This window comes from Saccostrea cucullata, unplaced genomic scaffold, assembly GCF_032062105.1.
Source record: "Saccostrea cucullata isolate Sc308-1 unplaced genomic scaffold, CSIRO_AGI_Scuc_v1 ctg202, whole genome shotgun sequence".
Taxonomy (NCBI): Eukaryota; Metazoa; Mollusca; class Bivalvia; order Ostreida; family Ostreidae; genus Saccostrea; species Saccostrea cuccullata.
In genome coordinates, this window is record NW_026927292.1 from 216,921 (window position 1) to 241,367 (window position 24,447).

The 24,447-nt window shown below is 32.7% G+C and overlaps 2 protein-coding genes across 2 annotated transcripts in view; both read right to left on the reverse strand.

Annotated features, from left to right (window-relative positions):
• Nucleotides 1-24,447, reverse strand: part of LOC134273969 (uncharacterized) — a 120,235-nt gene that overhangs the window by 44,531 nt on the left and 51,257 nt on the right. The gene's annotated exons all lie outside the window — the stretch shown is intronic.
• Nucleotides 1-24,447, reverse strand: part of LOC134273971 (multiple epidermal growth factor-like domains protein 10) — a 55,862-nt gene that overhangs the window by 11,891 nt on the left and 19,524 nt on the right. Inside the window, exons 13-15 of the mRNA XM_062756198.1 lie at nucleotides 24,211-24,438; nucleotides 21,755-21,886; nucleotides 15,567-15,755 (exon numbers count right to left, since the gene is read on the reverse strand). Of these exons, the coding sequence (XP_062612182.1) occupies nucleotides 15,567-15,755; nucleotides 21,755-21,886; nucleotides 24,211-24,438 (549 nt within the window). The remainder of the gene's footprint in view (nucleotides 1-15,566; nucleotides 15,756-21,754; nucleotides 21,887-24,210; nucleotides 24,439-24,447) is intronic.

Here is a 24,447-nt window from a genome sequence, read left to right on the forward strand (position 1 = left end):
TATTGATTTTTTTTTTTTAAATATCAAACTCTCTCTCTCCCTTTTTTTTTTTTTTCGTGATTTTAAAAGTACAGTAGATACTTAGTACATATAATGTCCTACAGATTTTTTTTATTTATTCATTTATTATTATTATTATTATTTTTTTTTTTTTGCGATGCTGCATGTGGTGATATTTTTTAGCTAAACAATTTCATTATTTGCATGTATGATTGTAGTTTTTTTTAGTTTAGTTTTATTTATTTTATTTTATTTATTTATTTTTTTATCCCAGTAAGCAATTTCCGATGTTAAACCATCTACGCTACTTTTAACCTGTGTTTACATAAAAACACTTTGAGGAATAATGCTATCGCAAATATTGGGATTCTTTGAAACTCAGCGGAAGACCTTCTTGTTTTTCTTCGGTTGCTTTTCCACTATTAAGGTCTTACGTTTCCAACGGAAGACCTAATTGTTTTCGTTCGGTTTATTTTTCCCTATTATTATTATTTAATTAGGGTCTTTCGTCTTCAGCGGAAGACCCTTCTATTATTCTTCGGTTTCTTTTTCCCCTTTATTAGGGTCTTCCGTCTTCAGCGGAAGACCCTTCTATAATTCATCGGTTTCTTTTTCCCATTTATTATTATTTTTAAGGTCTTCCGTCTTCAGCGGAAGACCTTCTTGTTATTCTAAGGTTTCTTTTTCACTTTTATTATTTTTTTTTCTTACCGATTTTGTGCACGCGATTTCCCGAAAACGGTTCGATGGATTTCCATTAAACTTTCAGGACTTATGTAACTTCACTTGAACCTTAGGCGTTTTTTTTTTGTTCTGATGACGTCACTTCCGGTCCGGAGTTATAAGCATTTTAATGATTTTTAAGGGTCAGTTTGTCCGCACGATTTCTCCTAAACGGCTTTAGATAGACACATGATACTTTCAGGTATGGTAGACCTAAGTCTGTAGATTTGCGGAATGTATTTCATTTTTATCGGAAGTACCTCACGTCGGCGCTCGGTACGGCCCAAAAATAGTCTTATCGCAAAATTCCAAAATTTTTAACACCTTTTCGTCAATATCTTTTTACCTGAAAATATTTTGTTTAAACATATAGAACAAAAGAAGGGTAGAATTCTGCGATCTTTCAAATGAAGGGCCAAGAGGGGCCGACATTTTTTCTTTTATATCTCATTAAGTATTGAGAATTTGTAATACCTTAAAGAAGCAAAGTTGTTCAAAATGTCAAGCTCAATCTATTGGAGTCATCAAAATATGTCCATAGTTGTCACTTCCGGCCAAACCGGAAGAAGTCGAAATACGCTTATTTTTGTCGTTCTTAACCCGTTTTGGGGTAACATATGTCTCTGGGAGCATAAAAATTAATTTTCCGCCCGTCGTTGTCACTTCCGGTCAAACCGGAAGTAGCAAAAAATGGCTTATTTTTACATTGATTAACATAAATTAAGGTGATTAATGCATTTTTTGGTGTTATTACTCATTTTTGAACAAAATGAAAGTTACTTCCGGTTACTTACGGTCAAACAGGACGGAAGACCTACTCGTTGCTTTGCAACGAGCTTTGCTCTAGTTTTCTTACCGATTTTGTGCACCCGATTTCTCGTAAACGGCTCGTCAGATTTTGATGAAACTTTCAGGTCTGATAGAACATTAAAGAAGCTCGATACCCTTCTTTTATTTTAATGACGTCACTTCCAGTTCGGAGATTTTCGCAATTTTAATAATTTTTAAGGGTCAGTTTGTCCGTTGCTCTTCTTAAAAACCGCTCATCACAGGAAGATGAAACCTTTTCAGGAAGATAGAGCAACATATGTACATTTGCATTGTGTTGTTAACTTTCACCGGGAGTACTGCACGTTAACGCTCGGTATTTACTGAAAAAAGTCATATTGAGCGTTTCAAAATTTCTAACACTTTTTCTATTATATCATTTTACTTGTAAATATTTTGTTTTAAAAACATAAAGAACAAAAGTTGTGAAGAATTATGAGATCTTTCAATCGATATCTCGAAAAAAGGGCTGAGTCCTAAAATAAGGGATCCAAAGGGGCCAAAAGTTTTTAATTGATATCTCAAAAAGTATTGAGAATTTGTAATACGTCAAAGAAGCAAAGTTGCTCAAAAAGTCAAGCATAATTCATTTGTGTTGACAAAATACGTCCGGCGTCGTCACTTCCGGTCAAACCGGAAGTAGTCAAAAACGCGTATTTTTGCCGTTCTTGTCAAGTTTTAGGGTAACATATGTCTTTGGTAGCTTAAAAATAAATTTTCCGTTCGTCGTCATCACTTCCGGTTAAACCGGAAGTAGAAAAAATTTGCATATTTTTGCATTTATTAACATAGCTTTAGAGGACTCAAACCATTTTTAGGCGCTATTTCTCATTTTTGTTAAAAATGAAAGCTTCTTCCGGTCAAATAAGAAATATTGAACAAAAAATATTCAAAATAATGTTCTAAACAATATGCAACCTTTAATTTTTCGCTGAACGTCCCCATTAAGGGGTTGAAGGGTTAGCCGCTAAATATTTCTTTTGCAATAACTCGAAAACGAAACAGAATCTCTGAAGAAGTCTTTTTTTTCCATAACTCTTTAACAGTCAATATTTTGTAATAAATTACTGAAGCAAAAATTTTTATCTCAACAATCTACAACTGTATATTATAATTTCAATGTCATATGTTACATAATTAGGGACCACAAGAGGCTAAATTGCTAAATCTTTGACGCTTTATATCTCAAAAGTGGGAAAGATTTTAATAAGAAATATTGAACAAAAGATGTTCAAAATAATGTTCTAAACAATATGCAATCCTTTCATTTTTCGCTAAACGTCCCCATTAAAGGGTTGAAGGGTTGGGCCCTAAATATTTCTTTTGCAAATAACTCGAAAACGAAACAGAATCTCTGAAGAGTTGTTGAACAAAAAGTGTTCAAAATCATGAGAACTTTGAGATGAGATCGGGAAAAAGGATCTTGGCACTTAAATGAGGGGCCAAGAAGGGCCAAAAGTCTTCAACTGATAACTCTTTAGCAGTCAATATTTTGTAATACATTACTGAAGCACAAATGTTTATCCTAAAAATTTACAACTATATATAATGATTTAAATGTCGTATAGTGCATAATAAGGAACCATAAGGGGCCAGAATGCTACATCTTTGACGCTTTTTATCTCAAAAGTGGGAAATATTTTGATAAGTAATATTGCACAAAAGATGTTCAAAATAATGTTCTAAATAATATGCAACTTTTCATTTTTCGCTAAACGTCTAAAAGTGGGAAATATGTTGGTAAGTAATATTGATCCAAAAATGGTCAAAATAATGTTCTAAACAATATGCAATCCTTTATTCTTCGCTATACGTCCCCATTAAGGAGTTGAAGGGTTGGCCCCTAAATGTTTCTTTTGCATATAACTCGAAAACGAAAGAGAATCTCTGAATAGTTGTTGAAGAAAAAAGTGTTCAAAATCCTAAGAGCTTTAAGATGCAATGAGGTAAAAGGGGCTAGGCACTCAAATAAGGGACTGAGAAGGGCCAAAAGTCTTTAATCGATAACTCTTAAGCAGTCAATATATTGTTATTCATTAAAGAAGCAAAAATGTTTATCTCAACAATCTACAACTAAATATTATGGTTTGAATGTCGTATGATGCATGATAAGGGGCCATAAGAGGCCAAAATGCTAAATCTTTGACGCTCTGTATCTCAAAAGTGGGAAATATTTTGATAAGTAATACTGCACAAAAGATGTTCAAAATACTGTTCTAAACAATATGACACCTTTTATTTTTTGCTTAACCGGCCCATTAAGGAGTTGAAGGGTTGGCACCTAAATATTTCTTTTGCAAATGACTAGAAAATGAAACAGAATCTCTGAATAGTTGTTGAACAAAAAGTGTTCAAAATCCTGAGAGCTTTTAGATATATGAAGAAAAAAGGGCTGATTCCTAATATCAGGGGCCGAGAGGGGCCAAAAGTCAAATTCTTAAGTCTTTAATTTTCAATGTCTCTTTACAGATTATGGAGGCAAAATCGTTATTCTTCACAGTCTTTATTATTTTTTTAGAATGAAAATCTCAATCAAAATCTGATCTCATGTTATCAAGAATCGGACGGAAGTCCCACTCGTTGCTCGCAACGAGATCGAATCTAGTTAGGGTATTCCGTCTTTAGCGGAAGACACTTCTATTATTCTTATAGTTCTTTTTCAATTTTCTTATTATTAAGGTCTTCCGTCTCCAACGGAAGACCTTCTAGTTACTCTTTGGTTTCTTTTTCTCTATTATTATTTTTTTTCTTACCGATTTTGTGCACGCGATTTCTCGGAAATGGCTCGCCCGATTTTCAATAAACTTTCAGATCTGATAGATATTTATCTGAACCTTGTCGGAAATTTTTGACGCTGATGACGTCACTTCAGGTCGTGAGATATGGACGATTTTCTGATTTTTAGAGGGTTGGCTTGTCCTGAGATCTCCCCCTAAACTACTTAAGATATCGACTTGAGATTTTCAGTGAAGGTAGAGGAAGAATAGTTGATGTGACATTTTGCATATAGAACTTTCAAGGTAAAAAGGCATCGACGCTCGCCTTGGCTCGAAAAATTGGCTCATACGCATCTCGCAAAAATTGATACGTTTTCTTTTATATCTTTTTACTGGTTAATATCTTGGTAATACATATATAATAAAAAATGTGCAATATAGTAAGACCTTTCATTTGGTATCACGAAAATGGGGTTAGCCCTTCAAATTAAAGGATAGAGGGGCCAAAAAACTCTCGTCTTTAACTCTTTAATGATCAATATTTTGTGATACATTACTGAAGCAAACATATTTAACTTAACAATTTGCAATAATATATACTAAAAATTTGATCATATGTTACGTAATAAATGGTCACAGGGGGCTATAATGCTATATCTTTGACACTTTTTATCTCGAAAAGCGTGAATATTTTGATAAGCAATATTGAACAAAAGATGGTCAAAATAATGTTCCCAACAATATGCATACTTTAAATTTGTTCATTTTTTCCGTCAACACTTCCGATGTAAATCAGAAGTACATGAAATTTTAATACATATACAGGATAGCTATTTTTTTTTTTTTTTTCATTTTCTAATGAATGTATTGTTCATTATAGAGATTTAAAGAAAGCGTAGCATCTTATATTCCACCGGAAGTACGGTTCGTTCAAACCGAAAGTTGTCTAGAAATGAGTATTTTCCATCGAAATTTTCAGGGATAATTACTGCTTGCTTGATGTAGAGTTGAAAGTAACTTTGAGCACATACGGTCCTACCGGAAGTGAGGAAGAAGAACCGGAAGTTGATTGGAATTGATAGTTCCTACATTTTATTTGTGTTTCTAAACATATTTTGAAGAATTCTTGTGCCTTTCTGACATTTTTTATCCTATCAGTGGAATTATCCCAACACAGGTCTTATTCCATCAGATATCGGAAGGAAGACCTACTCCTTGCTCGCAACGAGATCGTATCTAGTTATTATTAAGGAAACGGAAGACCTTCTACTGATTCTGTTGATTCTTTTCAACTTTTCTTATTTATTATTATTCTTACCGATTTTGTCCAGGCGTTTTCTCGTAAATGCGTCGACGGATTTTCATGAAACTTTCAGCATTGATGACAAATTATATGAACTTAAGGCCTTTTTTTTAATTTGATGACGTCACTTCCGGTTCGGAGTTTTTGGCGATTTAGTGATTTTTAGAGGGTCACTTTGTCCGGCAGTTTTCTCTAAAAGCACTTAACACAGAAGCATGAAATTTTCAGTGCTGATAAAGCGACCTTTGGAGATGTGTATTTGGTATATCTCAACCACCGAAAGTACGAAGTGCCGACGCTCGCTATGGCCCGAAAATAGTTGTATCGTGAATTTCAAAATTTTTAACACCTTTTCTACGATTTCTTTTTACTTGAAAATATTTTGTCAAAACATATAGAACAAAAGAAGTGTAGAATTCCAAGATCTTTCAAATGATATCTTGAAAAATGGGCTGGCCCCTATAATTAGGGGCCTAGAGGGGCTGAAAGTTTTTTCTTCATATCTCAAAAAATATTGAGAATTTGTATCAAAGAAGCAAAATTTTTCAAAATGTCAAGCTTTATCTAACGGCGTCGTCAGATTACGTCCGTTGACGTCACTTCCGGTCCAACCGGAAGTAGTCAAAAATTGCATATTTTTGCTGTTCTTGAAAGGATTTTGGTTAACATATGTTACTGGAAGCTTAAATCTTAATTTTCCGTCCGTCGTCGTCACTTCCTGTCAAACCGGAAGTAGCCAAAAATGGCTTACTTTAGCAATAATTAACATAGATTTGGTGGATTAAACCATTTTTGGACTTAATTCCTCATTTTTTTTAAATAATAAAAGTCTCTTCCGGTCGAATAGGACGGAAGACCTAGTCGTTGCTTTGCAACGAGCTCGGCTCTAACTATTATTATTATTCTTTTTCTCTGCACAAATTTTGTGCAGAAGATTTCTCAGAGACGGCTCGATGGATTTGCTTCAAATTTTCAGGGCTGAATAATCTGAAGTTTATATCCTTTGAAGGATTTTTTTAAAATCACTTCCGGTCTAGAGTTATTGCCCTTTTATTAAAATTCGGCAGACCTTCTTGTCCGTCACTGATCTCAAAAACGACTTGAGCTAGAGTGCTGAAATTTTCAGTGATGATAGAGGAAATGTCCCCATATTACTACGAGTCTGGATATTTTCCGGAAGTACCTAGTATGGCAGCTCGGTAGGGGTCAAAATTTAGGATACAAATCATGAGTGAATTTTGGAGACATTTTAAATAATATCTTTTAAAATAGAATTATTTTGTTAAAATATACCCCTGAACAACATTTTTGCAGAATGACAAGATCTTTAATATGATACCATGAAAAAATTGCTGACTCATCACATTAAGGGCCAAAAGAGGCTAAAAGTCTTTTTTCGATAGCTCAATAACAGTCAATATTTTGTTTTACATTTTTGAAGCAAAAATGTTTATCTCAACAATCTACAACTGTATATTATGATTTTAGTATCGTACATTACTAAATTAGGAACCACAAGGGGCCAGAATGCTCAATCTTTGACGCTTTATATCTCCAAAGTGAGAAATATTTTGATAAGTAATATTGAACAAAAGATGTTCAAAATAATGTTCTAAACAATACGCAAGCTTTCATGTTTCGCTAAACATCTCCATTAGGGAGTTGAAGGGTTGGCCCCTAAACATTTCTTTTGCGAATAACTCGAAAACGAAAAAGAATCTCTGAATAATTGTTGAATAAAAAGTGTTCAAAATCCTAAGAGCTTCAAAATGAAATCCAGGAAAAGGGGCTGGGCACTCAAATGAAGGGCCAAAAGAGACTAAAAATCTTTCTTCGATTAATCGTTAACAGTTAATATTTTGTAATACATTACTGAAGCAAAAATGTTTATCTCAAACATCTACAACTGTGTATTATAATTTTAATGTCGTATATAACATTATTAGGGGCCACATGGGGCAAGAATGCTCAATCTTTGACGCTTTATATCTCGAAAGTGAGAAATATTTTGATAAGTAATATTGAACAAAAGATGTTCAAAATCATGTTCTGAACAATATGCAACCTTTCATTTTTCGCTAAACGTCTAATGTAAACCATTAGGGAGTTGAAGGGCTGATCCCTTAATATTTCTTTTGCCAATAACTCGAAAACAAAATAGAATTTCTGAATAGTTGTTGAACAAAAAGTTTTCTTATTACTGAGATCTTTAAAATGAAATGAAGAAAAAAGGGCTGATCCCTAATTTTAGGGGCCGTGATGGGCCAAAATTCAATTTTAGAAGTCTTTATTGTTCAATGTCTTATTACAGATTATGGAAAATCATTATTTTAGAATGAAAATCTCAATCAAAATCTAATCTCAACTCATCGGGAATCGAAAGGAAGACCCACTCGTTGCTCGCAACGAGATCGTATCTAGTTATTATTGTTTTTCTTCCAACAGATTTTGTGCAAGCGATTTGTCAGAGATGGCTTGTCCGATTTATACCAAACTTTCAGATTTGAAAGATATTCCATTGATCTTGATAGGTTTTTTTTTGCTTTTTAATGACATCACTTCCGGTCGTGAGATATGGTTGATTTTCTGATTTTCAGAGGGTTGGCTTGTCCAGGAAAGTCATCCTAAACGACTTAAGATATTGACTTAAGATTTTCATTGAACGTAAAGAAAGGTTTAGTAAATTGTAATTAAGTCTCAAAATCTTTCTAGCGCAAAAGGTGCCGGAGCTCGGTAGGGCCCGAAAAAATATTTTAGAAACATTTCACAAAAATTGACACATTATGTTTCATATCTTCGTACCTAATCATATTTTGTGAAAAAATATTGAAAAAAAAGTTGTACAGAATTACAAGACCTTTCAATTGAAATCAAGAAAAGGGGGCTGATCCCTTAAATTAGGGGCTCAGAAGGGCCAAAATCTATCATCTTTAACTTGTAAACGATCAATATTTTGTATTATATTACTTAAGCAAAAATGTTTATTTTGACCATTTGCAACCATATATAATAAATTTGTGGTAATTACTTACGTAATTAGGGATCACAAGGGGCCAGAATGCTAAATCTTTGAGGTTTTATATCTCAAAAAGGGCGAATATTTTGACAAGCAATATTGAACAAAAGATGGTCAGAATAATGTTTTAAAAAATATGCATATTTCAAATTTTTGTAAAACGGCCCCATTAAGGACTTGGAGGGGTATCCCCTAAATATTTCCATTCAGCATATCTCCACAACGAAAAGAAATCTCTAAACAGGTGTTGAACAAAATTCTTTAGATTTTCAAGACCTTTCATTTTATATCAAGAAAAGGGGGCTGACTCTTTAAATTAGGGGTCAAGAGGGGCCAAAAGTCTTTCATCTTTAGATCGTTTACGATAAATATTTTGTAATATATATCTGAAGCAAAAATGTTTATCTTGACCATTTGCAACTTTATATTATAAAATTTTGATCATATGTTACATATGTAGGGGTCACAAGGTGCTAGAATGCTAAATCTTTGAGGTTTTATATCTCGAAAAGGGCGAATATATTGACAGGCAATATTGAACAAATGATGGTCAGAATAATGTTTTAAACAATATGCATACTTCAAATTTTTGTAAAACGGTCCAGTTAAGGACTTGGAGGGGTATCCTCTAAATATTTCCATTCAGCATATCTCAACAACGAAAAGAAATCTCTGACTAGGTGTTGAACAAAAATTCTTTGAATTGACGAGGCCTTTCATCTAAAATCAAGAAAAAGGAGCTGACTCTTCAAATTAGGGGCCCAGAGTGGCCAAAAGTCTATCATCTTTAGCTCGTTAACGGTAAATATTTTGTAATATATTGCTGAAGCAAAATGTTTATCTTCACCATTTGCAACTATAAATTATAAAATTTTGATCATTTGTTACGTTATCTATTAAGTGATATAAAAATTAAAAATGATTTTTTGTAAATGTTATGAAGACTATAGTTGTCTAAACTAACGTCGGGAATCGTGCCCTTTTTTGGGGTCGTCAAAACACGTCCGGTGACGGCACTTCCGGTCAAAACGGAAGTAGTCAGAAATGCATGTTTTTGCCGTTCTTGACATGTTTTTGGGTAACACCTGTCACTGGGAGCATAAAAAACAATTTTCTGTCCGTTGTTGTCACTTCCGGTCAAACCAGAAGTAGCAAAAAAAGGCTTATTTTTGCATTAATTAACATGAATTTGGAAGATTCAAACCATTATCGCACGTCATTTCCCATTTTTTAAATAAAAATGATACATACATATACTTCCAGTCAAACAGGACGGAAGATCTGCTCGTTGCTTTGCAACGAGCTTTTCTCTAGCTCTTTTTTTTCTTATTTGTTCTCCGATACTTTTTTGTCCGGAAGTGTTCTCAGAGAAACTGTTCACCGAACTAAGTTAAAACCTTTTTAGGTTTATAGGTGTGTAGTGTACGTGTGTGGAACGAATGTCATTAAGCGCGCATACGCCTGCACGTGCAGTCGCATGAAATGAGTAAAATGACAGATATACTTAAAAAAGCTATAACTTTTACATTTTTAATAAAATGTTTTGAAATTCAGTTATATATGGATATATTGATAGTGTAGATAATATGACAATGTCAAATTAGCAAGAACTCACGCACATGCACGTGTGCTTCACTTTGATTGTTTGAAACAAAAATCTCAATATCTTTTCTGTTTTTTGACGAAATGCTTTGAAATTTTGAACATAGTCATCCTTTAGGATATGCTACAATTTGATATATACAAATTGTCATGAGAACACGCGCATGCACGTGCACTTAAATCTGATTGGCTTTAAGTGGCTTTAACTCCTTTGTTAACCAACCAATTAGGATGGGCTTTGGACCAAAGACAGAAATAATGAACCCCTACAGGAAGATTTGGTCAGCATGCACATGCATGGATGTGCGTGCACGTGCAACGAGTTAAATAGAAAAAAACACTTGAGTTAGCGTCTTTTTGAATAATTTTCGATAAGATGCCTTAATATTAGGTACATTGAAGTATATTGATAGTGAAGATAAAATGATATGGTCATTTTGCATATGTTTGCACGTGCACTCACGTGCAATGCGAAAATTTGCTATAAACTTGGTATACTTAGGAAAAACGTTGTTAAAGTCTAAGATGCATAGAATTTGCCTTATCAAATGAAGCTTAGAGGGATGAGGCACCAAAAGAAATTTCGGGAGCGTTTGGGGAACATCTGTAACGGTTCCAGTTACAATAAGCCCTATTTTTTACTTACTTATAATTACTGTAATTTTGCAAAGTTTCGATACAGACCTAGAAGAATTGTTTTATAAATCTCATTAGGCTATTTTCTTTACTTTATATTTGCGCAATTTACCGGGGGCCACGTTTTCAGTCATTCTTTCCATTTAAAGCAGTAAAACTCAGACACAATATTCAAAAGAAGTCAAGCAATCGTAATAATGACATAATTTATGTTTTATATGCCACTCAGCGCGATGTTTTCTCATTGCTCGTATTAAGAATAAAAATGATAATAAAAAAGTAAATGTCTCTCCCCGCATTTTTAATCATTAGTTTCTATGGCAACTGTTATAGAGTTCTATCACTGAAATCTTATATATTTTTAATTAAGTATTTATATTCTCATTTATAATTTACATTTATTTTCATTGATGAATAAATAAGATATGAAGAAATTCCACGAACTTTTGGATAAATCCTCTTATAGATGTTAACAAAGTAGATGGAAATACTAGAAAGAACTTAAAAAAGCTACCTTAAAACAAAGATACAAGTATGATGCATAGAGACTTTCAATTTATGAAGTAATGCATAATAACACAAACAATCTTTTCCCCCAGAAATTGTATCTTTATGTATTCTGAAGCCCTTCTCAATAAAGAAGAAATATTCGACCATCTTACAGTTTCAATTGAACAATTCACAAAAAATTTGGGGGAATTTGAAAAATGCATGTTTCTAGTTAAATATTTTTTTAAAAGTGTGTAATTTATTTTCTGCCATCTTTATGAAGAACTTGTATACATAAAGGTATGCAGATCGTTATCCTTGGTCAAATATTTTATGTAAGACAAACTTTTTTTTCCTTATTATCTTTCAAATGTATCAATATCCAAAACATGATGAAAATTGATGTGAAAATTTTACAAACAATCCTAAAATATGTCAATATTTTTATGGAGTCTTTACAGTGGTATTACCTTTGGAAAAATAAGGAATTATGTACCCTTTTGGAACTATTAAAACGAGATCAAAAAAATTGCAAAGAAAAATGAGATTTATTGAAAAAGGGCAGGAACAATTTGTCTCTTCTAAAGTCTGTATGACCACGGTCCGAAGAAATATTATCATTTTCGTCAATTTTGATTATATTTATATCTCGCTGCTTCTTTTTTGCATTCAAACACCTTTCTTAAACGCTTATATTTGATTTTGCCAGTAAATTTCCCCGACATCGTTCTGTGCACATGGTACATGTTATGATGTTTACAATAACTAGGATTTCCAGTTTTGTAAAATAAGAACCAAGCACTGCAAATTGTGGGAAAAATCTAGCGTAACTCTTTTATGCGGAAGATGGGTAAATTTTTTGTGGTGTGTTTCCTTAATTCTGCAAATAAGTATTGACATCAATGAAAGATGACTAAAAGCTACAATCTTAAAATGGTAAAAGTTGTCATTTTCACATTTAAACTTCATTGTATATGAACTTCCAAAAGTCATAATAAATAGATTAATACAAATAAGACTTAACGTAAATGTATATAGATTTTTTGATCTCTTGGTAAAATTCCAAGATATCACTCTTACTTTACGGCATAATGTAAAATATATGCAGAAACTTAGTAATTCATAATGCAGTAAAATACACTTAAGTAGCTGTACAATAAAATGTGCAAGTATGAGCAATGTATATACATGTATTATGTCTATCTAACATTGGTTTATATTATAGGTTCCATTTAGATCAGTTATGCAATTTTATGCCATGTATGCCATTTAGCAGTGAGCCCATGAGCCATTTAGATAAACCGTTTGTACATTTTGGAAAAGAAAAACCAGTTTACCAAAAGTCTACTGTGATTTTGGGAACCCGACAGACACCCTGTGACAAATATGCATCAATTTATTTACCTATGCATATACATATGCTTTTCTATGAAACAATCCCCCTACTTTTACCTGAACGCAAACAGCTGTTGCTAGTGACGTTACATTGACTTCACACTTACTACCTAATACTAGTATACGACGCATATTAGCATGGAAAGTAACTTAGTAACTTTTGTTTTGTTTTTGTTTTTTGTTTTTTGTTTTTGTTTTTTGTTTTTGTTTTTTTTTTGTTTTTTTTTTTTGTAAAGGTTCTGAAGATTGAGAAAACACGTAGAAATAACGAACAGTTTTCAAGCTCAAAAGCCTATTGCATTTAAACAATGCAAAATAGGAACAGAATAAGCACATAAATTTGATACATCAGAAATATGACCCGATGTCATGGAGAAGTAAGCATAACCTGCCGACAAATCACACCCGTGATGTGCTCCTTGTCATCGAAAAAAGCAGGAAAATTTCTCGTCAATTCCCTTTGTAAATAATTATGGACTTATATAGAATTGGAATAAAAATGTTAGTTAACATTTGACTCAAAGATAAATAGTTTTAGCTGAACAGTGTCATTGTATAGACCATAGAACTTAGAAATTATGACTTTAAACGAGACTGTTGGTATCCTTGTTTCATTAACCTGTTTGTCAATATTCTACTTTATTAAAAGAAAATTTTATCTACGTAGATACAGATATAATGAAAAGCCTTTTGCTTGACTTTGGTTTTTCGTGCTTTTGTTCCTTATTTCAAGTACATTGATATGAATTCTTGTCCATGTGGATTTATTTGTGTTTTCTATACGAAAATTGCTTCACTTAGAACAGTTTGATTAGTTTTTAGAGTTGTTGTAAAATGTGCTTCATAAATGAAATGTATTATACATGTATGTTACAACGTGTACTGAACCGATTCTATTAGAAAACTTATGTCCAAATAACAGTATCTTACTTTGATTCTCTATAACTGTGAACTGTAGGGCAGCGCCGCGTACATCGGCATCGAAAGAAGTTTTTTGACTTGCGTAGACAGCAGCGATGCAATACTATTTAATCAGGTTCATTGGCATATCAAGGTTTGGAAATATATATGAAAATGCATTTACTGAATATTTGAATAATCATACCAATGTCTTTAGATTGCTATATAATTGTGTTTTAGTCCTATCCACAATATACTACAAAAAGTTGACAACTGCAAGAAATACATACCCCTCATAACTCATTAGTTGACTAAAAGGAGTAACAATGAAGAGTTCGATGTTGAATTATACATACCTCCAAAGAAGAAAGCCAATAAAATGACAACAATTGAGATGAAAACTGTAACGAATATATCTGCAGAGGTGCCTTCAAAAAAACGAAAAAAACAATGTACTCGATATGTGATAGCTAAACACTTACCTGTAGAAATTAACGTGTCCTAGAAAAAATTCTTTGTTGATTTTTTATCTACATTCACTTACAACCCGTATTAACTAAATTTATTATTCGAAAATCATTGTTATTACAAAAATGGCTTTCATACGAGGGCAAGTATTTGGTCATTAAACCATTTCAAATTAGATTTGCACTGTAATTATGAACACATTATTATATTATGAATTATGATTAGATAAAGCATTCAAAAGATCAGTGAACGACTCTTAAAAAATGTGTTTTGGAAAAGGGTTATATATTTCATATATCAAAACTACATGTAAGTGTTATTCAAAAGCACTTTCGAAATACTATTACATGGTTTTTCTTGAAAGCTATATGAATTAAACGACAAAAGGCCCATGGATTGCATTAATCACTTGAGCAGTGTGGCTAAAATAAAGCAGAAATATATTTAATATTAGAAAAAATAAATCCATGAATGATCCTAACCTACACTAAAAGGAATGGGGTTTTATTTGAACCAACTTGAATCTACACCAACTTAACATACTTGCATATTTCTTTCACTAACCGTAGCTTTTTTATACCTTAAAGTCGAGCGTAAATGAATTTACGCTACCTAGGGATGTTTCCATATAAATATGACCAAGCATGGTTATACGGTTCTTGAGAAAAGAAGATTTTTTAAAGATTTTTTTCTATATATTTAGAAGTAAAATTTTTGTCGTCTATTGAGGCCTACCCTAAACCCCCAACTCCATCCCAGGAGTCATGATTTAAAAAAAATAATTATCTACACTATCTGGGGATCCTTCCATACAATTATGAGCAACAGTGAGCTTTACTGTACATGAAACGAAGATCTTTAAAATATAAATATGAGAAATCATGGTTTTGCTGTTCTTGAGAAGAATATTTAATCTTTTTTTCAAACATTTTAATGTAAAACTTTGACGGTTTCTTGTAACCCCCCCCCCCCCTGATCTGAGGTAATATGTCATTGAAGATTTTGTCAATTTAATTAATTACTGACAATCACGATTTTTAGTACAATTTCGAAATCTCTATTTCCCGTTCATTTACAGTGTATTTGATAGTACAATTAGTGGTGTAAGATATTTTCTGAAGAAGTTAAAAAGTATTAAACATGTTTTACAGACTTTTTAAATCTAATGAAACATTTGATACGCATGCATAGTTTTGAGATTAAATTTGGACGAAAATATTCGCACTTAAATGTAACCAAACATTCGTAATTGTTTCTTACAAGCGACCAAAAGCTAATTCACAGTACATTAAAGATAAAAGACTTGTATATATATATATTTAAAATATATGTATCTTTTGTTTGCATTGTTTGTTCTTTTTTAATTATATCGCATATAATTTATCTAATTTAATCATATGATGTTAACAATCATTTTTATGTTCGTATTTTTTTTTTCGTTTTATTCTAATCTGGCATTTACAGTAGGTTGAAAGAAAAATATGCTTACTTTTATCGCAAAAGTCACCTGTACTGTATGGGTGACACATTTTGCAAATTCCAGTTTTCTGTTCACAATTTGAATCCTTGCAATCTCTGCTACAAGGCTCTGTGCACTGACTGCCATAAAATCCCGTAACACACCCTCGACATTCACCATCTGCCCTCCTACAATCTTTCAAACAACCAGGAGGGCATTCTGACCAAAATAGTATTCACATAATGTATTGGATGTTTGCCATAGTTGTGTTATGTTTTAAATTGCAGTTCAATTTAATCGCCCTGGTAATTCTAGAAGGTATATGTACTCATCTGTGTGTATTTTTATACAAATGACCTTGATTTGGTCTGTATTTAGTTTGTCATTCTTTCATGCAAAGATTCAGATGGGTATTTTGATTTACATCGCGTTTGTTTGACCTCCACCGTGTGATTTGTAAATCAAACCATAGCACATGCGCAACCCTTGCATTCTCGATCTCTTATTTTTTTTATATATCGAACAATTTTATGTCTGAAATATTTTAAATGTATTCATCTCATTCACCACACGTTCCTTTCAATATATTGAATGTGAAGTAACTTTTAATTATATAATGTTCTTTATAATTTGTAATCATTGTTTTGTAAGTTGCTACAATGGGTATTACGTTGCGCACGATGTGGTGTCAAAAAATTAACAAGTAGAGCTTTTTAAAAAAGCTTCCCGTCTTTAGCAACATTCTTAAACAGTAAACTGATCTACACTTATCAGGCCGTATAATTCTTTTGAATTTTGTATTTCTACATTAGCTTTTTACGGGCATTAGCCCTACCATGGTTGTCGCTCGGTCATCTCCGTGAATTGACCGACTGGCCGAGAGCTTTCGGCAAACCTCGGCCGATTCCATTCCCGTCTTCAAACAAGAAAGGGAAAAAGAACTAGAAAGTTTGCCATTGCAAGCAATAGCTTATATCGTCCCAGACTGGACAAATCTTTCACATTTTGTCATTACTAAAACAAAACCCATTATAGCTAAGCTTGGAAAACCATCAACTCTTATCAGTCCCTTCAGTACTTTCAGTACTTTGATTTAAAATCAAAGTAAAAGAATTTCCACTTTTCACATGTTTCCATGGAAACTTTTTACAATTTCCAATTTTTAAATGCAAATCGCACAATTACATATACTAACCATTACAACTACAAAGTTTCATGAAGAATGTCCAAAGGACCAGAGAGAACACTCGCGGACAAAATTCGTCGCTTTTTGTAGGTTTCCATGGCAACGGTAGCCATTTTGAAAAAAAATTGAAAAAACGGTCCCACAACTACCAGTGATCTTTCTTTGAGGAAAGTTTCAAGACGATTGTCCCAGCCATCTCCAAGAAAACGCTTGGACAAAAAAACATGCGTACAATCGCAATATGTCGTCCCGACTTCGTCTGGGACGACATAATAATAACAAATTGTAAAGCCTGCAAACCATGAAAATCAAATTTTATTTATAATGAAATTAAAGAGACTTTTTTCATTTATTGCTATAAAAAATACCATGTTATTAAGAATTAATTACTGCTGATTTTGCTGTTCGTTTGATCATTTTTTTAAGATTGCAAATCTTGCAAAATTGTTAAGTCGTACGAAAATTAGATCATCAGAAAGTTATCTCCCTTGCCTTGAACAGCATTTCAACCAATGAAATAATTGAAAATTTTCTCATCATACAATTTCTACCAATCACAAAAGAGAGGAAGTGCATAGTCCAAAGACTGTAAAAAACTTCAACTTTACAATACCGTCTTCCAAGGAAGACGGTAAAAAATACTATTGCGTTTGCTCTATTTTCATAATTTTAAAACAATTCATTTTATGAAAACTATAAATATTTCGGTTGGCAATTGTATAGTTAATACATTTTTAAAAAAATATTGTATATATAGTCATTAAAAATAGACATATTGACAATTTGAAATTATGAAATGTGCATCTTTTCAAAAAGTTATTAGTATATTCCAAAATAAATTTCAATGGAATTATGAAAAAATCCTAACAAAATATAAATGTTAACATAAATGTCACACACATACAATGTAAAAATTGGCGTTTTGACGTTATTACGTTAATACGTTCATTGCATAAAACGCAATATAACCTAAAGCGTCAAAAGATATTTTTTTTCCCAAATAAACTTACTCTTACTGCTGATCAGCCTGATATGGATAAAAGAAAAAAAATGTACCAATAATGATTAATTTTAAGAATAACTTAAGGTTTTGAAAGTTGTATTTATATAGATAAAAGTAAAACATGGGCAGTGTATACTGTAGTATACTGTTTAAGTATATAAATATAACTATATATCCTTGTACCGTTCACAGTCCGAATTAATTATATATATAGACACGATAAAAAAATCACATAAACCAAAATTTATGTAAGGATATGATTTCAAATCTTAATAATCCGACATTAAAGAATGTCAACTCTATTTGATGCTGTTATAAACTGTTTGACATGGCGAGTGTACATTGAATAGTCTAATATTGAATAAGGGTTAGGGGTTGTCGGAGGTTGTGATTTAGATAAAGTATCAGATTAGCACTGCGATTAGTTCTTTGTGTCATTTACCCGGTAGCATCGTATGAAATGAAAAAAAGAAACGTATTATATTATGTTTTAAACAAAAAATAGGTGTATAAATTAACATAGGAATTGCCGACATTTGGAAACAAAGTAAGGCGAGATCGGCTACATTACCTTATTTCTTTCAATTTAAAATAATTATTTTCATTTATATATTTGGTAATAAGCATTGGATCCTTCCTTTAAATCGACCAAAATGGTACCAAGTAACCATTTATTTAAATGAAATCTTGTTTAGGGAAATACTAATGCCTCTATACAATCTACCGTTCACGGTAGCCTTGTGGTAGAGCGTTCGTTCGTGATAGGGAGGCGCGCCCCGCGTCAAACCTCAAACGTAACTAGCTAATTCAGAGAATTCGTGTCCCCCGCTTAGGGTAAAAGTCGGATCCCCCTGACTGAATTTGAATTTGTAGAATTATTAAATGTATACATGTATACTGATGCAAATAAAATACATGTATGTCAATTTGCGTATAAAGATTTGATTGCTTATTCTCTATTTTGTGTATAGAAGATTCTTTTTATATGGAATATTTATCACACTGTAATGGTGATTTTATAACCTCATAAATTTTTCTTTTCACATGCTGAATACTATCATTTAGAAATAAAAGAAAAAAAAAGGGTCGTCCCTGATTCGATCCCGACACCTCTCACTTGTGAAGCTGGAGACATACCACCAGACCACGGAGGCGCTTTAAAGATTGTTAAGTATATGTAGAAGTAAAGTCACATACATACATATATATATATATATATATATATATATATATATATATATATATATATATATATATATATATATATATATATATTCATGCTCGATATTGTCAAAATTTTACACAATGATGAATCCATGGTGTTTGATTTATTTAGCCTTTATTAAACAGTTCTAATAGATATAATAAGAACATAAAGTCCGCCGAGAACATGTTTTATACGCAATAACTCCATATGCCCCTGTGCTAAAAATAGCGACATGTAATACTATAAATACTAATAAAACAAACGGGGCAGGGCACTTTGAGAGGGGTGAGAGAGGTCCTAGGGAGTTTTGGTATAAAATTACATTGCATCAGCTCAAAATCTTCTTGAAATATCGCCCGGAAATGATAGTGTTACACACAGACAGAATGTATAAATTTACGATTTTGAACTTTGACCTTTTGACCTCAAAATCAATAGGGCTCTTCCTAAGGCCACAGGGAATTGTTATGTAAAATTTCATTGCAATAGCTCAAATGGTTCTAGAGATATCGTGTGGAAACGAAAGTGTTATAACAGACAGAATTTGCTCAATTATGACCTTGACCTTTTGACCTTTTGACCTCAAAATCAATAGGGGTCTTCTTTAGTCCATAGGAAGTTGCTATGCTAAATTTCATTGCAAAAGCTCAATGGGTTTTCGAGATATCGTGTGGAAAGAAAAGCGTTACAGACAGACAGAAAGACGGACGGACGGACAAACCCAAATTAATATCACCCACTTTTCAAGCGGGGACAAAAATAGGTAGCGACTGTTACTTCGCCAAACGCTCGGCATCAGAAGTGAAATTCACGGGTCTTTCGGATTTGACCTTAAAAACGTCATGTGTCACGGTAGGCGCTTGCACGACAAAGAACCCTCACCCTGAGCGCCGAGCATAGGTCTAAATTTAAAGCCCTTCACCGGCATACGGTGACGTCTCCATATGAATGAAAATTTCTCGAGAGGGACGTTAAACAATATGCAATCAATCAATCAATCAATCTATACATTCTCCCCAATCTGATTAAAATTTGACCCCGCCGTCACCAAACTTCCTCAACATCAGCCTCAAATTAGCTATCTAAATCTAATTCATGATGAAAGCATATATTCGAAATGCTCTTTGAAACACTCTTCGCTTCCATTTATAAATATGGAAAGGGCATACAATCCCATAAAGCAGGTATTGCATGGGTATCCAAAGAAGTAGGAAACCTTCGATCATTGATCTGTGAGCTAGGCACGTACGTTGTGTAACGCTTATTAAAGAGGGCTGGAGAGGAGAAAACTGAACTTTTTTTGAATAAATACAACTGAAATCACTTCATCGAAATCTCTTTTATAGAGAACTAAAAGTGAGAGTGCGGGAGGGGTCGATTCTCAGGTTCGATTTCTCTTCTCTTCTAAAACTGAATTATTTGAATTATTTAGATCTACTGTAAGGGACTTGTAAGGGTCTATCTGATGGTTAAAGATGGGGTGGGAATAGGGACTTTGAATGAAAAAAATTAATTCAGTGCTACATGTAAATCAGCAACATAGTTACCAGGTGTGGATCCAGAATTTTTTCCAGGGGGAATTCACCCCAGTCCAAAAAAAAAAATCCAACCCAGAAATTTCTTGACAAGCAAAAAAAAAAAAAAACTAAACTCGCCCAAACGTTAAAAACCTAGGGGGGTAGGGGGTTTTAATGACTTCTTATCCTTCAAACCTTTGACATTTCATAAAAATTTAACACAAATATTGAAAAAATAACATAACAGAATAATTTGATGCATTGAACTACTTTTGAGAGTTTAATTACATGTGTTTTCAATGAATTGCACGATATACATTTAAGTGGCAGTTTGCCTGGGTTTTTATTTTTTCTTCGTAAAAAATGTTAGCCAAAAAAGCAGCGTCAAATTAATTTTCTAGAACTTCACATAAAATAACGTCATTTCGACGTTACCGAAACTGACACCAACACCGTGCGCAACGTGTTTATATTTGAGCTAACACCTTTTGTGCTTTTTCTCTTTAATTATAAAGGATTGAAAGCATTGGGGTAGCCTTCAAATAGCTCTTAGAATATGAAAATGTGTAAAGCAGATTTACTCGATGAATCTTAGAATATGAAAATGTGTAAAGCAGATTTACTCGATGACAAGTTTGTACTCGAATGACTTTAATTACAAATATTGAATGCTCGGATATTTTTTGATAAGTCTTGGAAGCTTTTGCTTATTAGACATTATACAAGAAGTACATAATTATAATTTTTTTTTAGCACTGATCAATCACTGAAATATGAACATGGACAATATGAATATAAAAACATTAATGCAATTATTTATTTGACTCCAGATAATCATGCTTATGTTTATTATTCATTTTCAAAATGAAATACTTGCACAGAGATTCTCCGTAATCAAAAATACACTTTAATTCAGACTTGTAGACCAAAATAACAAAAAAAAAATACATAATACACTGTACTATAGTATTTATAATTGTTTTGATCACGATTTTTCCTTTTATTATTTTCTGTGTTACAATGAAAGCCTAATGCTTACCGGTACATCAATTTTAAAATATAAACTGACTTGCTGAACACATATACCGATAACTAAATAACAAGCACAGATTCACTTTAAAAAATGGTTTCGTGTGTGTTAATTACATGTATGTTTTTGTATTCAACATGGTGACTGTAACGTTTGAAATTTTTTATTCATTTCTCTTTGAAAAGCACAGATACCATAGGTGTTTTGAAAATTAATCAAACTCTGAAGACTAAATTAAATTTGACAAGGCAAAAAAAAATCTTTAATCTACTCACGCCATCCGCAGTTGTGTCCCCAATAACCCTGTTGGCATTCATGGCAAACCCCATTGGTAGGCTCACATTTATTATCCTTGCAATTTAAACAACTTTGTAAGCAATTTTCGCCGTACGTTCCATCAGAACAATCTATTAAATGAATTAAAGAAAACGTATTTAGCACAGTAACGAAAACCTTCTAAGAAATAAAGACATGTCTCTAGATTGTGCATATAATTATTTTATTACAGGACAAAGAAATATATGAATCATGATCAGCATCAATATTAGAAAACTTTTGCATCTTAAGGAAGCTAGCAAAATAATGAAAATTTCAGCACCAAATTTGGCATGAACGTTTCTTGTCTAGTACCCGAATAAGAAAATTTTATATCTTTGGTCTTTTGGCCATTTTCAAAGCAGCTTCCAGGGTTTACAAAACTATATTCAATTCATAGTTTTGTCTCATCTTTTCTATACTTAAATTCCTTTGTTTAAGTACCTTTTTTAAGAATTGTTTGTACATGTAACCATGATTGATTGTATAACGTCACATTCGAGATTTTTTTCACCCATATAGAGACGTCACCGTATGCCGAATAAGGGTTTCAAATTTTGACCTTTACTCGGCACTCAGGGCCAATGAGCAGTGAGGGGTATTTATCGTGCAAGCGCTTACTGTGACACGGGATCCACGTTTTAAAGGTCATATCCAAAAGATCAGTAATTTTATCGAAGGAACAGTCAGTAAGTATGTTTACGTCTGAGTTTTGATGCATGATTCCAATCCAGGCCTCCCGATTACGAAACGAACACTCTACCACTTAACAGAAATGTCACGTCAAAAACGTAACGTCAAGAATTTAAATAAAATCTTTTCCCCATTCATTTCACACGGAATACCCACTCATTAAAACTTTTTTTTTTCTATCACCTGTCATTTAGTTTTAAACAATATTTTCGTTGTATAGTTTCCTTTGTCTATGTTTCGATTTCATTTCTCTCTTAAATTGCTTTCATACAATCAGGAACTTTGAACCGGCTATGTCTTCACAACCTTTAAAGTTTTTGGTTCAGGATTTTCAGTTTAACCGATTCTTCACAGATTGTTTTTTTTTTCTGTTACAGAGTCTCAGTCACTCAAATACCGCCAGTACTGTTTGTTCACACGTGCACAACTGGCTTATGACATTTTTTTCATTCCTCCAACATTTTAAGAGTTTATTTAGGATTTTTCCTGAGTAAATGACGAAAATACATAGTCATCTGCTGCTCCTTGACTTTCTAAAACGTCATTGTCTTTGTCGTTTTTAACGAGAACTACCTATCTTTTCAAGTTGATTTCTTTTCAACGAAGCAAAATATTAAAGGTTGGATTCTTCTATAGCTTCTGACTACATGAAATATTCAGTGTATATTTGCTTTTATTTCTTTTATATTTAGATGTAAGAGATGTAAAAGATCATTTTTTCTCCTTTAAATAGATATGGTAAACTTAATTATAAAATCTAGCAGGGACTATATATTTCGCGTAATGGTGGCGTATGAAGATATCTTCTTTTCTGATTCTTAAAATTAGTGTAGAATTATTGAGAAGAATCCTACCTTCAGCTATAATTTGGAATACGAAACCATGTAAAAATCCCTAACTTGAACGTCTATTTTTTGCTTCAGTATGTGACTACAGATATTGCTTAGTGTATTGTTTGTAAATTACTAAAATTTGATCCAATTTCTGCACTTTTTTAAATGGATAAATTTAAAGCAAATCGCGATGTTTTAAAATTTTAACACGAATTATTTAACGTTAATATTAAATTATCTGTACAGCCGATCAGATTAAACATTACAACAGACCAGATTTACACACACCGGCCAGCGGGGTAAGATTTACAGATTAATTGTGAACAGAATATCGACTGGTCAGACAATAGACTTTAATTAGGTGTCTGCACCAGCCCACCGGTCAACTTACAGGAAAATGAAGTGAAATTACGTTGATCAAGTTATAATTATATAATTAGTTTTTGAAAAGTTTTTGTAATCAAATATCATCTCCGATGTTCATTCATTGTTTCAAAGGTTCAGAAGATCTAGATCTAGCTCATCAGATCTTGGGAAAGTATATAAGCGGGCTAATTCAAGCACCGATTAAGGATTTTAAGATGATTAAATGGTAACTTTATAGTGGTTTAATGATTACATGAAGATAGATTAGAGGTGCTTAATGGTGACTTAAAGAAAACCTCTAAGCCATCTTTATGGACATTTATCATCTTTAAGCAAAGGTTAAAAGACGTGTTTCAATTTTTAATAGGGATAAATTATCACATAAAATATTGACAATTTTATGCCATATCCCGTCGTCATGAATTTATAACTTTACCCACGGAATAGCGTAACATAACTTTAAAAAAAACGTTTTTAAATCAATCAAGTTTGTTTATTTATCATGAGTATAAAAGGATCATTACCTCTATCGCATTTTTTGCCAGTTCTTCCAGCTGGGCAATTGACACATGATCCGTCGGAGTTGCACAGTTTGTCGAGGCAATCTTTTGGACATTGGTCTAGACACTTAATCCCATAGAAACCGACTTGGCATTCAATACATGCTCCCGTGACATAGTTACATTTATTTCCCTTGCATCGTTCACTGCACTTTTCTAAGCACTCTCTTCCGAATTTCCCTTCACTGCAAACTAAAACCA